The 15,587-nt window shown below is 44.3% G+C and overlaps 3 protein-coding genes across 3 annotated transcripts in view; 1 reads left to right on the top strand and 2 right to left on the bottom strand.

Annotated features, from left to right (window-relative positions):
- LOC144134227 (uncharacterized) overlaps nucleotides 1-7,733 on the bottom strand; it is an 89,008-nt gene extending 81,275 nt beyond the window's left edge. Inside the window, exon 1 of the mRNA XM_077667186.1 lies at nucleotides 7,429-7,733. The gene's annotated coding sequence lies outside the window, so the exon portion shown is untranslated. The remainder of the gene's footprint in view (nucleotides 1-7,428) is intronic.
- The window catches only part of LOC144132741 (uncharacterized), a 646,537-nt gene that overhangs the window by 530,289 nt on the left and 100,661 nt on the right, over nucleotides 1-15,587 (bottom strand). The gene's annotated exons all lie outside the window — the stretch shown is intronic.
- Nucleotides 8,086-15,489, top strand: LOC144134228 (uncharacterized). The gene is made up of 3 exons (XM_077667187.1): nucleotides 8,086-8,372; nucleotides 11,360-11,838; nucleotides 14,313-15,489. Exons 1-3 carry the CDS (start codon nucleotides 8,161-8,163, stop codon nucleotides 14,624-14,626), a joined length of 1,005 nt encoding a protein of 334 aa, XP_077523313.1. The 5' UTR covers nucleotides 8,086-8,160; the 3' UTR covers nucleotides 14,627-15,489.

Genomic DNA, 15,587 nt, shown 5'->3' on the forward strand with positions numbered 1-15,587 from the left:
CTTTGTAATTTGAGCAAACACGGCGCAGTGTGGAAGGATGGGGCAGAATGATTCTTGATGCAGCTCTTGTGAAGTGATATGCGTGAGGAGAAATTGAATTCAAAATACTGGCGAATACCAGCAGCTCTGCGCTATACACATGCTGTTTCGCGAGGAGAAGCTCTATCTGCTCAACCAGAAATTTCAGCAAAGAAGACTGTTCTTTCGTCGTATCACTGTCCTCAATGAGGTCTGCAAGCAGTGAACCGACAAACTGCAATACTTTAGTATGTTTCGACTCTTTCGTCACCTCAGGTATATTATGCAAGCCTATCTCGAGTTCTTCTAGCAGCAAGGACAGGCTGGAGGTGTCGCATACTTGAGCTGGCAGAATCCTGCCTGAAGGAAGCGACAGAAGCTTCACTCCATTCAAGAAAACAGAAAGTGACAGATCAGGGAGAACTACCAAGGCGCATTTCACATTAGGTGAAGGATCATTCTCGATGAGAAGGAACCTAACGCACTGCTCATCGACAGAAACGGTCCAGAATTTCGTGTTGCAGATTCCAGGCAACTTAGATTTGAACTCCTCGTAAGATGAAACTTTGTTTCTTTTCTGTTCAAGCTCATTAGACTGAAGTGACTTCCTCATAGCCTCCTGCAAAGCAGCGTTTTCCCTTCTTGCTTTTTTCGTCTCTGGCGATTCACTCCGTCCAGGCGTTGAGGACAAGTATTTTGGGCAGTTTGGAAAAACAGAAGGCGCAGCATCAATCTTCAACTGTAGCCTGTCACGCTTCACCTCTATTATTTTCCCTGTCAGTTCATCTTGGTGTGACAACGTCGTAATGAAGTCGCCTGCGTGGAAGTGCAGTTCACACACCTGCACGAGAAAATGAAGCAAGGCCATTCGCCATGACTCTCCATTGCCTAAAACACTAAGTAAAAAGAGTCTGAATAGTGAACAGCTTTTACATATTTACACAGCTTTTACACAAGCCTTATGCACATCCACAGAACTAAATGCTTCCTGGACAATTCATACATAAGTGTAAGAAGTGATATCATTGCCTACAAAGACAGCATGCCTTTCCGGGAGCGACAGCTCACAACTAAGATAATTACCAGCGCCTATTAAGCAATATTTCAGAGTCTTACCCTCGAATGCTCTGTAGGTGTGAAATCCTTCCGTGGAATGGCTCGCAACCAGGCTTTTCTTCGTACTTCGTCTCTTGGGAAGCAATAAACACGTACTTTGGGACCATTCTGGTACTTCCCGCGGCACCCGGGAACACAGCACCGGCCCATGTTTCACGAAGTTGCACTCGCTACACGGCAGGCAATCAGTTTCCCATTCGTGCGCTAGCACAGGTACGCACGCCACACAAGAAACGGCCACACGAAACAGACACAGCCGTGCGAGGAGCGAACGGAAATGCACCCAACGCCAGGCTGAAAGACTCAAGCAGCAGCTAGACGCTCACTGCAAGACTGCGTTCGTGTCTGTGCTTGCCCGGGCAAGCGCGAGCACATCGAGGGAGACAACCGAGCGGAGCGGAGCAGCGGAGCCGCGCTTGGTGAGCAGCCTGACCGGACACTTGGCGTGACGTAGCGCGTGTGGAAAGGAGGGCCTGGAGAGGCCTGAAGAAAGTATTTAGAGGGTGTTGGTAAAGGTATAGGCCAAAGTTGACGCTCCCTTTAGAACATTAGGGGAGGAGGGGGGCCCTGCCCTGCCCCCCCCCCCCCCCTCCCCCCGTGCGCACGTGTATATGATGAAGACCATAGAGTTTCTAAATATTAACTAGAGGGCAAGCTGGCAGCCTTGCTGGCATCCAAGGAGGTCATCCTAGGTATGCCGAGAAGACATGGCTTTGGACTAACATCTGGTAGCTTGTAGACACTTCTAAAGATCAGATTTTTTTGGTTCAGTTTCGTTTTCAATGATGTTTTTCGTGCTTTCAGTGGTGTAGTTATCCAGCTATGCAGGCAGTTCATTTCAGATCCGTAGCATGCGAAGGCTGGAACTGAACTGAACACAGTGTCTGGCTGCATGTTGGAAGAAAAATAGTGCAAAACAGACAAGGGCAAATGAAAAGGGGACACATACAAGCGCTTTCTCACAATGAAATTTTATTGGGAAGGCTGCAAAATACATATCAAAATGGAAGCAGGCAAAAACAAAACAAAAAAGGAAGAAGAAGGGCAAAAAACTGAACTGACAACTGCGGAAAAAAACAGGTCTGAAAAAAAAAAAACATAAAACATGTATGGCAGCATTATTGTTATGTGGCCCAAGGCGAGAACACAAGAACGACCCGGGCACAGCGCAAAGGCTGACGGCACAGGGCCCGCACAGAGCACCCAAGCCCAGAACATGTGCACCACCGAGACACTCCGTTAACCTCTCCACTCACAATATCCGTTGCGTGGCTCCCGGTCGCAAAAACACCGTCTCTGTGTACATCAGGACACGGCCGGGGATGGCGACAGGTAGGGCTTGAGGCAAGAGACGTGGACAATGTCATGCTGAGCTGCACGGGAGATGGTCTCCGGGAAGGCCCGGGCGATCGCGTAGGTGACAGCGGTTACCTGGCAGAGCACACGGTTTGGGGCAACATACTGGGACAGAAGTCTTTTACAAAGCCCGACGCGGCGAGATGGCGACCAAAGCAAGACGAGGGCGCCAGAGGAGAAAGTGACCATGAGATGGCGGCAGTTGTAGTAGTCCTGCTGTGAGGCCTGCGATGCTAGTAGTCGGGATCGCTCCAGTTGGCGGGCGTGGTCTGCCCGGGCAATTGCGTCGTGTGCGTATTCAGAAGGCTGTGAAGTAGATGTCGGAAGCAGCGTGTCCAGAGGTAATGGGGGGCTTGAAGCAGTACAAAAGATAGAATGGTGAGTAACCGGCAGTGCCATGACGGGAAGAGTTATAAGCGAAAGTCACGTACGGAAGGAAGCCCAGTCCTGATGGTCCGGGAAAACATGCATTGCGAGCATATCCATGAGAGTGCAGCTGAGGCGCTCTATGAGGCCGTTGGTTTGGGGATGATAGGCGGTGGCCAGCTTATGTTTAGTCAAGCAGGAATGGGGAACATAGTCAACAACTTTAGACAGACAGCAATGGCCGCAGTTGGTGAGAAGTTGGTGGGGTGCACCATTATGAAGGATGAGATCGTACAGAAGAAAGTCTGCAACATCAGTAGAAGTACTGGTAGGGAGGGCCCGCATGATAGCGTAGTCAGTGGCATAATCCATAGCAACTGCAACCCATTTGTTTCCGGAGGTGGACTCAGGAAACAGGCCCAAAAGAACCAAGCCAACACGATGTAAAGGTTTGGGGAGCACATCCACAGGTTGGAACATGCCCGCTGAGAGAGTGGCAGGGCGTTTCCAGCGCCTGCACTGGTCGCAGGCACGAACATAGCGGCATACAGAATGGTAGAGGTGGGGACAAAAGAAGCGATGACGCATGCGGGCATAAGTACGCGACACACCCTGATGTTCAGCAAAGTGGAGGTCATGAAGCTCGTGGAGGACGGGGCTTGGCGGGGTTCAGGCTTCTCTGCGGTATAGTGTGTCATAATGCAGCACAAACCGGCGCACAGCAGGGACAGATGGGGAGGAGTTGAGGTGGTCAATAATAGAGTGCAGCTCAGTATCCCGTTGTTGCTCATCGCCAACGTGAGCAATAGCAGAGTGCGAGAACAGGTCGGCAGCGCAGGCAGTGCAAGATGGTCAGAAGGGTCAACGGGATATCGGGAGAGGCAATCAGCATCTGTGTGTGGCCGACTGGACTTACAGACCACTGCGTAGTCATAGTCTTGTAGGCGCAAAGCCCAGCAACCTAGCCGGCCAGTAGGATCTTTCAGAGAGGTGAGCCAGCAAAGAGCATGGTGGTCTGTGACAACCATAAAAGGGCAGCTCTATAAATACGGGCAAAATTTTCTAATGACCCATACGAGGGCCAAGCACTCTCATTCTGTGATAGCTTCTCATTCCATGAGGCGGCTGGCGCAGGCAATGACACGGTCAGAACCAGATTGCCGCCGAGAAAGGACAGCGCAGATTCCATGACCGCTGGCATCAGTGCGGACTTCAGTGGGAATGACCACATCGAAGTGTATCAAGACTGGCGACGTGGTGAGCTTCGAGATTATAGTGGCAAAGACGTTTTCTTGTAGGGGTCCCCAGGTGAAAGTCATGTCCTTTTCGAGCAGATCACCGAGAGGGCGGGCAAAGAGAGCAAAGCCTGGCACGAATCGACGGAAGTAGGAGCACAGTGCCAGGAAGCTCCGCACATCGTTGCAGAAACGCGGCACCGGGAACTCTTTCACGGCTCAGATTTTAGCTGGATCAGGGTGAACATTCGTGGCATCGACGACGTGGCCCAAGATTGTGATCTGACGACGCACAAAACGGCATTTGGAGGAGTTGAGCTGTAAGCCGGCATGACGGAAAAGGTAAAGAATCTTGGAAAGGTCATCGAGGTGAGAGGAGAAGCTGCATGGGGGGAAGACTATGACATCGTCGAGATAGCAGAGGCACGTGGACCATTTGAATCTGTGCAGAAGGGCGTCCATCGTACGTTCGAAGGTGGCCGGTGCATTGCATAAGCCAAAAGGCATAACTCTGAACTGATACAGCCCATCAGGTGTCATAAATGCAGTATTCTTACGGTCCTGGTCATCCACTGCTATCTGCCAATAGCCAGAGCGTAGATCTATGGAGGAGAAGAATTTGGCACCGTAGAGGCAATCAAGGGCGTTGTCAATGCGTGGGAGACCCAGGTACAAGTCCTTTTTACTTATCTTGTTCAGGTGGCGATAGTCAAAACAAAAATGCCATGAGCCACCCTTTTTCCTCACAAGAACGACTGGCGAGGCCCAGGGGCTGTAGGAGGGTTTGATAATGTTTTTAGCAAGCATCTTCGTAACCTCAGCGTTGATGACCTCACATTGACGAAGATGGCAGCTTTCTGGACGTTTCGCTGCAGAAACCGCAGTGCAGTGACATCCTGCTGCTGCTCACAGCCGCGACCAAACCGACATCTACTTCCGGTGTTTCGAGCAATCAGGTTTGGCCGCTGCAGCAGATTGTGATGCTTTTGATGATGACACAAACTCAGAATACGGACCTTACTTGCAGTAGACAGGTTTCCGTTTCCTAATTCATGCTATTTTTTTTGCAAGAACCACAAGACAGTGCCAGGACATGGTGACAGCCAGCACTTTGCATGTGCAAACAAGTTTCTCATAGAAAGGTGAAAAGTCAGGCATGTTTTTCATAGCGTGAACCACAGCCTATGCGCGAGCATAGTGTGCAAATCCAGAATAGCAGACTACAGCAATGAAACGCTTCGATATTTCACAATGCCAAAAATGGTTTTATGGGAGTTAACGTCCCCAAGCGACTCAGGCTATGAAGGACAACATAGTGAACGTCTCTAGAAATTTCTGACCACCTGGGGTTCTTTAACGTGCACTGACATCGCACAGTGCACGGACCTATAGAATTTCGCCTCCATCGAAATACGACTACAGTGGCTGGGATCAAACCCACGTCTTTTGGATCAGCAGCCGAGCGCTACAACCACTGAGCCACCGCGGCGGCTCAATGCCAAAAATGGAAACTGAAGTGTTAAATTTTTTTCAATGAACATTTTCTCTGATATGTATACATGAGGTTCCATAGTGCAAAATGAAGGGACAAGACACAAGTGTCCTTGTACTTGTGGCTTGTACTTGTGTCTTGTCCCTTCATTTTGTGCAATGGAATCTCATATGTGAATGACCCACTAGCCTCAATCACCCTTCGGAAAAGTGCATCTACTAACAGCAAAAATTGTTTAACTATATTTGCTAAGATAAAAAGCCCTCTCTAAACTCAGTGCTCATTTACAACTATTTGCTTTTCTGTTCCTTTATGGCCATATAAAGTTTTTATTATGGGTCACTTTGACTGTAATATGAAGTTTCCTTGCTATATATTTTTAAAATTTATTTTTGCAGTCGTAGTTATGTTTTATGGCTAACAGTAGCGAGGCTGAGAAACCTCGTCGCCTCAGCAATCCCCATAGTTGAATAGCTCTTTTAAGGAGTATAGACAACTAATTAAGTATACATTGATAACCATGTGGTATCCACTTATGTATGCAAAATAATTTATATTCGAATTTCTCTGTCAGAATGCTGGCTCCGACGTCAAAGTTGCATATAGGTCACGTGGGGCATGTGAAAACAGATATAATCACTGCTTCGTTGCATTAATTCACTGCAATGCTAAGCCAGCAGCCTCAAGAACCGAAATAATGAATGAAGGAGCAGCGATTTTATTGCTGTCTTCGCACGCCTCACGTGGCCTATCCGGAACTTTGACATCACTGAGCTGTTGAAACCAAAACCGAAATTGCATGACAGAAATATTCAATTGTAAATTTGTTAAGAGCTGCAAGCAAATATCGCGTGATTATCCATATATGCAGTTTTATACATAAAGTGCAATGGTGTCAAAGCTATTCCTGTTGTTTGTGCTGCCTGCATCTGTGGCCAAAAAGTAGTGCGTTCCTTGTGGTGAGAAGAAAATATTAAATACTTTGCCTCCAGACTTACTACATGTTACATTTGTCATGAGCTTGATTAAATGCACTCTTATCGCTGACGACACATTGTCGCTTTCTCGTGCCTTAGAACACTACACCACACAAGAAACGCTGAGTAATATGCCTCCCTTTATTTTTCCGTGCGGACTACTTCCGTACCTTTCACAGCGTTGCACCTGATGTATGAAACGGAGTAGTCTTATGCATCACTACAATGAAGAAAACATGCCACCAAAATTAGGTATCTATACTTCTTTAAGAAACTCGCAGAAACGGTGGCGCCAGCTTTCCCTTTAGGTAATATTTAGAAACTCTATGATGAAGACGATCAGTTGCTTGAGCATGACAACATGGCCTGGGCAAGGTGACAGTTTAAAAGCTTTTGTGCACAGTAGAGATTCACTTGTTAGCGAATAATTTTGTAAATAAAAACACCTGCACGCTGCAGTCAATGGTGACCAAAATCGAAGGAACAGTCACAACCAGTCACAGCGAAACGCTTATAATACAGACCATTGACGAGGCTGAAACTGTATGTAAACACGATCAACGGAAAAGCAGTACTGAAGCAAACAGGTGTAGGCACGTCATCTTTCACAATCGCCTAGGCCATGAAGAAAGCATCGTGAACAAGAGCAGGTTTACTCCAGACGCAAGACGTGACATTTGTTCACAAGTGCGGCGTCTTTTTCCATGTCTGCTGTTTCAAGATTGAAAGAAATGCAAACTAACCATCACATGCACCAGCAGCCTCAACTCGAGTACAATGTTTTGTCCGCACATTTAGCAGTAAGGCAATGTAAACAACTGTAAGGCTCGGTTTGCTCCTACTTACGACGCGCAATATCGTACTCAACTGCGAGATTTCTGCGAAGAACATGCCGCCGACGTATGGGACGACCGTTGATGTGAGGCGTTTTGCCCTCCCGTTCAAGAAGAGGACACCAAGGCAGGCAATGCAGGCCCAGCAAGCTGCGTCTTGTGCACAAAGCAGACACACCGCATCATCATCTTGGAGCTCACCAGAGCCCGTGTTTGCCCGCCGCAAATCCTTTTCGGCACTGCGTCCCATCACAGATTTCCTTGAGTTTTTACCACAAAATATACTGACAATAACCTGGTTTCTACTTCAGATTAACTCCCAAATTAAGCAAACGGGCAAAAGCATAAAGAACCCGACGCCACTTTTCACTCCTTTCCATCATGGCGACTTCAACTTTGGATTGGATTGGATATTAGACGATGCGTCAATTAGGCAAGGCAACTATAGACGTCTTCTGTGTTAAAAGATGAATAAAATAAAAACGTTTCTGATATAACACGCACAAATTTTTTTCAGAGTTATAAGTACATAAATCGTACTAGTGCGCAAAATACCATTCGCAGAGTATGACACAAACGAAACCGAAACTCTTCACATCGCGCCGCTTCTGAAGCGTTGAAATGCGCGCGCTAAACTATTGCGCGAAAGTTTGCAAGTTCTCCGTGGTGTGTCTTCTGCCGACAGCTACGCCTAGCTGAGTGACAGCGACCTGCACAGTCTGATCGCATCCCTTAATGACAATAAAGTTGGCACCATAAAGTGCGCCATGGACCTTGGGCCATCCACATCTTCGCAGGGGGATGAACCGGCCGCCGGCGCTCTAGAGTGCGTGGAAGATTGCAGGTCATCCACTAGTGATGTGAAGGTGCTCCGCTGCAACTTGTTGGATGGAAAAGCCGCAGAACTGTGGGTGCGCCAATATAGCACGAACACTAACACCTCCTGGATTTGCGAGAAGATCCAAACAAAATGCACCAGGTAAGCGAAACTGCGGTTTTGGCATGACGAATTGTGATGCGTGTTATTCAAATCAGGATGTATATGTAGGTGGCTCCGGATTAATTTCAACCACCTAGGGTTCTTTAAAGTGCGCTGACATCGCACAGCACACGCGCGCCTTTCGCCTCCATCGAAACGCGGCCACCGCGGCCGAGATTGCAACAGGGTCCTCCGCCAGTAGTCGAGCGCTCTCGCAATTATAACCTCAAGAATTTTGATGTCTCAGGCTTGTTTGATATAAAGTCCCTTCATGAGCTTTATGAAGATCCATCCACTCATCCATCCATCCGTCCGTCCGTCCGTCCGTCCATTCTCAAGGATGGAGGAAGCCGATGTTGCATGCAAGCAGCTTGAGGAACCCTAGACTACTGTACAAGCAACAGTCGCAGAAGGCATATACACACCTTATGGAGCACTTTCACAGGGTGACAGATCGTAATGGCTTCAATACAACGAAACAATGTATAAATGCAAGTATAAAAAAATTGATTCTTTAAAAAAAAGACTAAAAAATTCAGGGGCACTTTGTTAACCTAAAGTGCGGTGAGGCGATAGCCTTTAGCGCGGTGTCACTGATGTGTAGTTAAGATGTTAATTAAGCACACAATTATTTGCGAATCTTAAATGCTGGAGACACTGGAGGGCATTTGGGAGGCATCCGCCTGATTCGACGCCTTTCTGCAAACACTCTCCAGCGACGTAGACAAGGAGAACTACATGTGCGTTGGAAGGAAGTAGAGTAGTCGTTAGCACTCTAAGCTGCGGAATGGGAGTATGGTAGTTCGAATCCCATCGTGCACAAAGATTTTTTTTCTTATCGAAATGAAGAGTGTCACGGACGGATGGACGAATGGACACCGCGAGTATGAGCCATTAAAGGCTTTCGCCTTAATAATGCAGCTTAAAATATATACAATTAAGTGTGATGAACATATTGATTAGAGGTAAGAGTTCATGAGCAACTTGATTTCTGACGGAGTTTGGTTGAGAATTTCTTTGCCTCTGTTGTGACAACTGTTTAGAACTTTGGGTAGGTGACACTGAAGCCTTTGATCACCATAATTAGTACGGGAGCTGGTAACTTTCCACACATCTGTATGATGATTTAGACGTGCTGATGCAGACTGTTGCAAGTTTGCTATTTCAGTTAATGTCATGCAATGTTTTCAAGAACTGAAATAAAATTGTTTTATCGTCTTCGGTTATAGATCTGCTGATTTTTAGGAAGATTATATTTTTTGAAACAGGTTAAGTGTGCTCTGTATAAGGTAGGTTTTCAAAAAAGATTTTTTTTGCAATAATAGAAGTTTGTTAAAGGAGTATAGATACCTAACTTTTGGGCGCGTGTTTTCTTCTTTGTAATGATGCGTAAGATATTATTATACATGGATCACCACGTGTTATTCTCCTACGACCGCTGAATAATTTATAATCGCATTTCTTTCTCGTGCTGTTTCGGTTTCAGCAGCCTAATGAGGACTGTGATGTCAACTTGTGTTTACAGGTCACGTAACGCATGAAAAAACTGCAATATAATTGCTGCTTCTACATTCGTTGGCATTTCGTCTCTTGAGGAAGGCTCACTTCAGCACTGCAGTAAATTAAAAAAATGAAGCAGCGATTATACGGATATTTTTCCATGCCTCACGTGACACAAAAGCACTTTTTGACATCACAGCCATCGTTCAGATATTGAAACCGACACAGCATGACAGAAAAATTCGATTATAAATTATTTACCACTTGCAGGTGAATATTGAATGATGATTCATACGTAGTAGTGTCTTCCGCATCATTGTAGAGAAGAAAACATGCCATCAAAATTAGGTGTCTATAGTCCTTTAATATTGGATTCCGCTGTCGAGCGCCATACCAAATGGGAATACTGTATATTAAATATAACGTATATATTGTATATATGTTATGTTGTGATGATAAAAACGTTTGCAAAGGTTGGTCCTTTGTTTGTTGGTTTGGTTTTATAGAACTTTAGTTAGCGTCCTAAAACGGCTGAGGCGAGGGACGCCGTACTGGGGAGCTCCGGAAAATTGTGACTACCTAAGGGTTCTTTAAAGTGCACTGACACTGCACAGTACACGGGCCTCTAGCATTTTGCCTCCAGTGAAATGCGACCGCTGTGGCTTGGATAGAACCCGTGTCCTTCAGGTAACTAACATGGAGTGAGGAACAGAGCTTCAAAAAGTTTCTTTTGATGAAAATAACCCTCTGTATTGTGCTCAGTTCTTTCATAAAGTGTAATAATTTCTCCAGGCGACATAGGTTGACTGCCATCAGAGCCTCTAACTTTTATCTCGGTGTGCCACCACCATCTGTTCTGGCTTGACATTCTTTGCAAATTCAAAATGTAAATCCTTGCTGAAACCCCCAGTTTTCCTATCGTTATTGTCATCATAGGGAAAGGTGTGCAAGAATATGCCAATAATTTAAACTTGTCCAAAAAGTTGACTTCGTTCGTTTAAGGATTTTGGTAAACTGCGTTATGAATTTTTACCTGTTCATTAATTATAATAAGCTATGGCTGTAATAACATTTTATACTGAACTATGAAACAGTACTGAAGTATGAAGACAAAGAAATCCCTTCCTGGCTCAAAATTTCAGAATTCCTCAAAACTTTTCATAATAAACATGCCTTATGAGCACTATTTATTTTAGCTCTCCCCAAAGGCACAAGGCACATATATCACACATATATCATGTATGATGTTAAATAATGGCACATAATTTGCTCCATATGCAAACTGTTAGGCCATGTTTTTTTTTTTTGCCCTGTAGAGGCCTTCTCAGTTATTACACTCCTTGATGTGTCTGGATTCATTTCAAATAATTTGGCTTGCCTGCTTTGCACAATTACATAAAGACTGTTTTGTTAAGGTCATTACCAAACCTCATAAGGCCTACATTATGCACGTGTGCACTGACTGTGGCATCTTTTGGTTCTTGTAGGATGGTCTTCCACAAGGTGTGGCGGTGCCAGCATAATCCACGTGACAAATCGTCACACCGCAACACCTCGTGCCCAGCGAAGCTGGATATCAAGATTAAAAAAGTGAATCGCGACACTATGAAAAATGACCTGTTCCTCTGCCGGCAGACACCTCTACAGGCCGTTGTAAAGGTGTCGCAACACAACCACAGCCTGCAGTCAGCTGACTCACTAAGACTTCTTCGACCCAGCGAAGAAACAAAAACTGCTTTTCAAGAATATTTTGAAGATGGAATGACGACAGCTCAAGCAATAAGCCACCATGAGAGGGTTCTCACTGGAAAACCAAATGGGCACACCCTGCTGGCAAATTCCATGGCCAACCCACCACCAAGGAGTGTTTACCGGTGGCACCAGGAATGGCGGAGTCAAAAATATAGACCCCAGGGTAACCCGTCTTTAAAGCTGCAGGAAAACAAGCCCAGGTATTTAGCCCAAGGTAAGCAGGATTACCTATTCCAAAAAATTCCAGCATTATTCTTTGAAATTTTTAATTTCTGCTACTGCTTCCAATCCTGATAAGTGTTTGCATCACCACATATCAGAGATGTAAGTAATGAACAGTTGTGTGATGGGGAAGACATTCAGGAAAATACTTTGGACAGGTGCTGTACACTCTGCAGTAATTTAGCTCTTCATCATCCGGGCAAGGCAGAGCTAACGCATTGCCAGCATCTGTGCTTATTCATGAGAGTGTATTCCAAGCTCATTTCCAAGATCATTTCCAAGCTATACTAGCTGTGCATTTTCAGTGAAAGTCCTTACACTGTGGGAAAAAAATTTATGTTATAAATTAGAGTCCTACATTCATGCAAAGAAGAAGCGTGGAGTAAGTTCAGCAGGGTGCATTGCTGGGCAAGTTGGTTTGACATACTCAAATATGCAACACTGGCAGACGACGGAAGTCATCAGCCAGTGCTGCATATATGAATGCAGTAAGTGCTCAGTGTTAATTGCTGACTTCAAAATTATTCTTGTACGCCAATGCACTGCACATGTAAAAGCTGTGTAGTGACAGACCTGTGCCATGTTTGAGCACAAAAAGCCATAAACAGAGGCATTTCCATGAAATAGTCTCAATACTACACTACAATGTTACAAAGTTCTAAAAGCGGCACTGTTACCACAGTGACCTCAGTTATTGTCAGTCTACGAAGTCATACCAAAATGATGTGTGTTGATTATTATTTACCTGAAAACACCTTAAACGAAATGAGGCCACAATGCAACTCACTGTAACTCTAAGTTGTCTGAGAAATATACATGAATGGTAGATGGGCAATACACTGCATATGTGTACACTCAAGTACATCTTCATCACCCATTTTGAAGAGCCAGAAGTATCATAAAATTGAATACAGCCGCTTTTATACATTTTCTCCTTCCTTCTGTGTATCTTTGAGTAGAAGGATTACCTGTTCGTATGACTACTGTAAAAAATTTATCACCGCCTCTACTGCTGTTGCACTGCATGAGTTGCAGGTTCTTTGTGTCCCACTAGTCCTAATTCTGACAAACTGGCTTATATTTACTGTTGAGCCATTGTTAGAAAGCTGCAAAGCATTGAAGGCAACAAGAGAACTGATGCATGACATGATAAAGGAAATGAACCATGTAAACAGTGCACCAACTCAGGCGGTGCAAAAAGATTCTCAGCATTACGTAAGCGTAGATGGAGACTTTGCAAGTCACTGCTGCTGGTAGCATTCCATCACGCGCACTTATCAATCTATGATTATTTTTAAAAATGCATACAGTCATTTGATCACTTCAATGATATAAAGGTAATGAATAGATTTAGGCAAAGAATCTATAAAGTGCTGCCAGAAACTCAAGAGCTGTGGTATACAAGAGCGATAAACTTCCTGGCTGAAAACGTGCTAATCCTTGTTCACTGTCCAGAGACCTGACCAATGAGGGAGTTACACACATGAGCAACATTATCTTTTAGAGTAAGTGAGAACAAATTTATTGTCGACTTTGTCGCTTACGCTTGCTGCGGTGGACAGAAGAGGAATATGGAAATATCAGATTTGCCCTGCTCTAGAATTCTAAGGAAAAACTAAATCTATTTATTAACATTTTTTCACCAAGAGATTACAATACAATATCTTTTTATTTTGCATTGGCAAAAAATATTGGCAAATATGCTAAGATAAGTGGCCTCTACAAAGCAATGTAAAGCGTGGCTAAACCAACCGTGTCCTTCATTCATGTATCAATAGACCCCTACTTTTCCCTTTCTTAGCAACCCAATTCCCCAACAAATGGCCTTGAGCCTCCCTTTCTAAATAAACAGCTCATTCATTAATTCATTCATTTTACATGAAACATCAAACTGCTCTGAAAATGCACTGTTAAGATGCAAAGATATTAAAAAAGACTGTCTTCGAACAAGCTTGTGTTACTAGAGGGAACATTCTGTGATAAAAATTTACAATGCACAAATAAAAAAGACTGCCTTTGAACAAGCTTATATGTTATCAGAGGCAACATGCTGTGATAAAAATTTAAAATTCATAAAATCTTCTAGACAAAGTACTGCCAGTACAAGAGCTGGAATATGGTATGTGGAAACACCTGCATCAGGATTAGTGACTAGCTAAAATTAGTGATAAGCTCTTGTTCAAAATACCTTGCACACCAGTTGCAGTGCGGAGTAGAAACTGATGTTCAGAGTGCTGTGGTTTTATAAAAACAATAGCGAGCAAGCTTGTGAAGTCAAACATACAGATTTTACTTTACTCCGCTGCTGTAATCCATAGTGAGTAATAGAGAGTTCTCCTATATACATAAAAATGTTACGAAAGCTAGCTATTGGGCATAAAGAGAAACACAAAAGGTGGAGAGGCTAACCCTCATGTTTATCAGTCTTTTCATGCTCCTTCAATGATATGCTTGTTTGTTTTGCAGGGACAGATGTCAGCATCACGAGTGTGGCAGATGACAGCTGGGCAGTCCTTGTCGTCACACCCATCATGCATCGAGCCCAGCAGCTGGAGTCCGCACGTGACATTATATTCGTGGACTCTACATCATCATGTGACGAAACTAGGAGCACCATAACGGTGCTGCTGACAGCCACAAAGGCAGGGGCAGTGCCTATTGCACTCGTCATACACAGCTCCCAGACCAGGGAGGGGTACAAACAGGCCTTCCAGCAACTCAAAAGCCAGCATCCATTATGCTTTGGAAAGAGCCTGGTTTGTTGCTTTATTGAATTATGAGCAAATTAGAATAACATTACTTTTTTTTGCAAGACTTCCCATCCAAACTGCCTTACTATCCGAAATATGACAATGGTGACAGATTGATGTGGCACGATATTGTATTTTGATTTGGTTTTCTGTGCGTCTTACAACTTTTACATCTGACACTTCTAATATGACCACTGTATTTTTCTCTTAGATGCCTATTTGTCATATGCCCTGCATTAATGCTGCTACGAAGTGTACCTTGTACCTATGTATATTTTTGCCTTTAAGTTTTGCCACGTACAATAGTTTATTTACTTTTTGCCTTCCATCTCATGTTGTATTAATTAGTTTCTCTTGTACATATGCCACTTCTTGTCCCTCTTACTCAATGCATTTCTGACCCTTGTAAGGTATTATGAATAAATAAATGAATAAATACAGTGCATATCTAAAACCGAACACAACTACAGGAGAAGTTGGATTTATAATGCAACAAGCTGGACAATTTTTTGGTATAGGTTCAGTCACATGTCAGGCAAAGGATTACCAACTTTCTTTTTCGAAGAAGATTGGATAGAGGCCAGGACACATGACAGACAAACAGCTGCATGTCGAAATTAGCAATTTTTTGGTTAACGCGTATCTGCCTACAAGCTGATTTTCTCGACCACGCTGCCTTTCAAGGCATGTTTCCACCAAGGAATTTTCAAAAGGAAACACAATGCAGGAAAAGCAAGCTACCAATTTTTCCACCAACTCGTTCTTGGTTTTTATCAAGGAACTCCTGCAGACTGCTGCTGCAGACTGTTGCTTTACCCCTCATGTAAATCTCTCACCCAAGGACCCTTGAGGTATCTATAACAACAAAAAATAAAATCAAGCACGTTCCTGAATTCTAGATGAATCTTTAGCTTAGTTTTGAGAAGTTATGTAATTAGCTGCATAGTCATCCTTTTCTTCTTATCTTTCCAAGAGTTCTTCACAGTAGAGA

This window comes from Amblyomma americanum, chromosome 5, assembly GCF_052857255.1.
Source record: "Amblyomma americanum isolate KBUSLIRL-KWMA chromosome 5, ASM5285725v1, whole genome shotgun sequence".
NCBI lineage: Eukaryota > Metazoa > Arthropoda > Arachnida > Ixodida > Ixodidae > Amblyomma > Amblyomma americanum.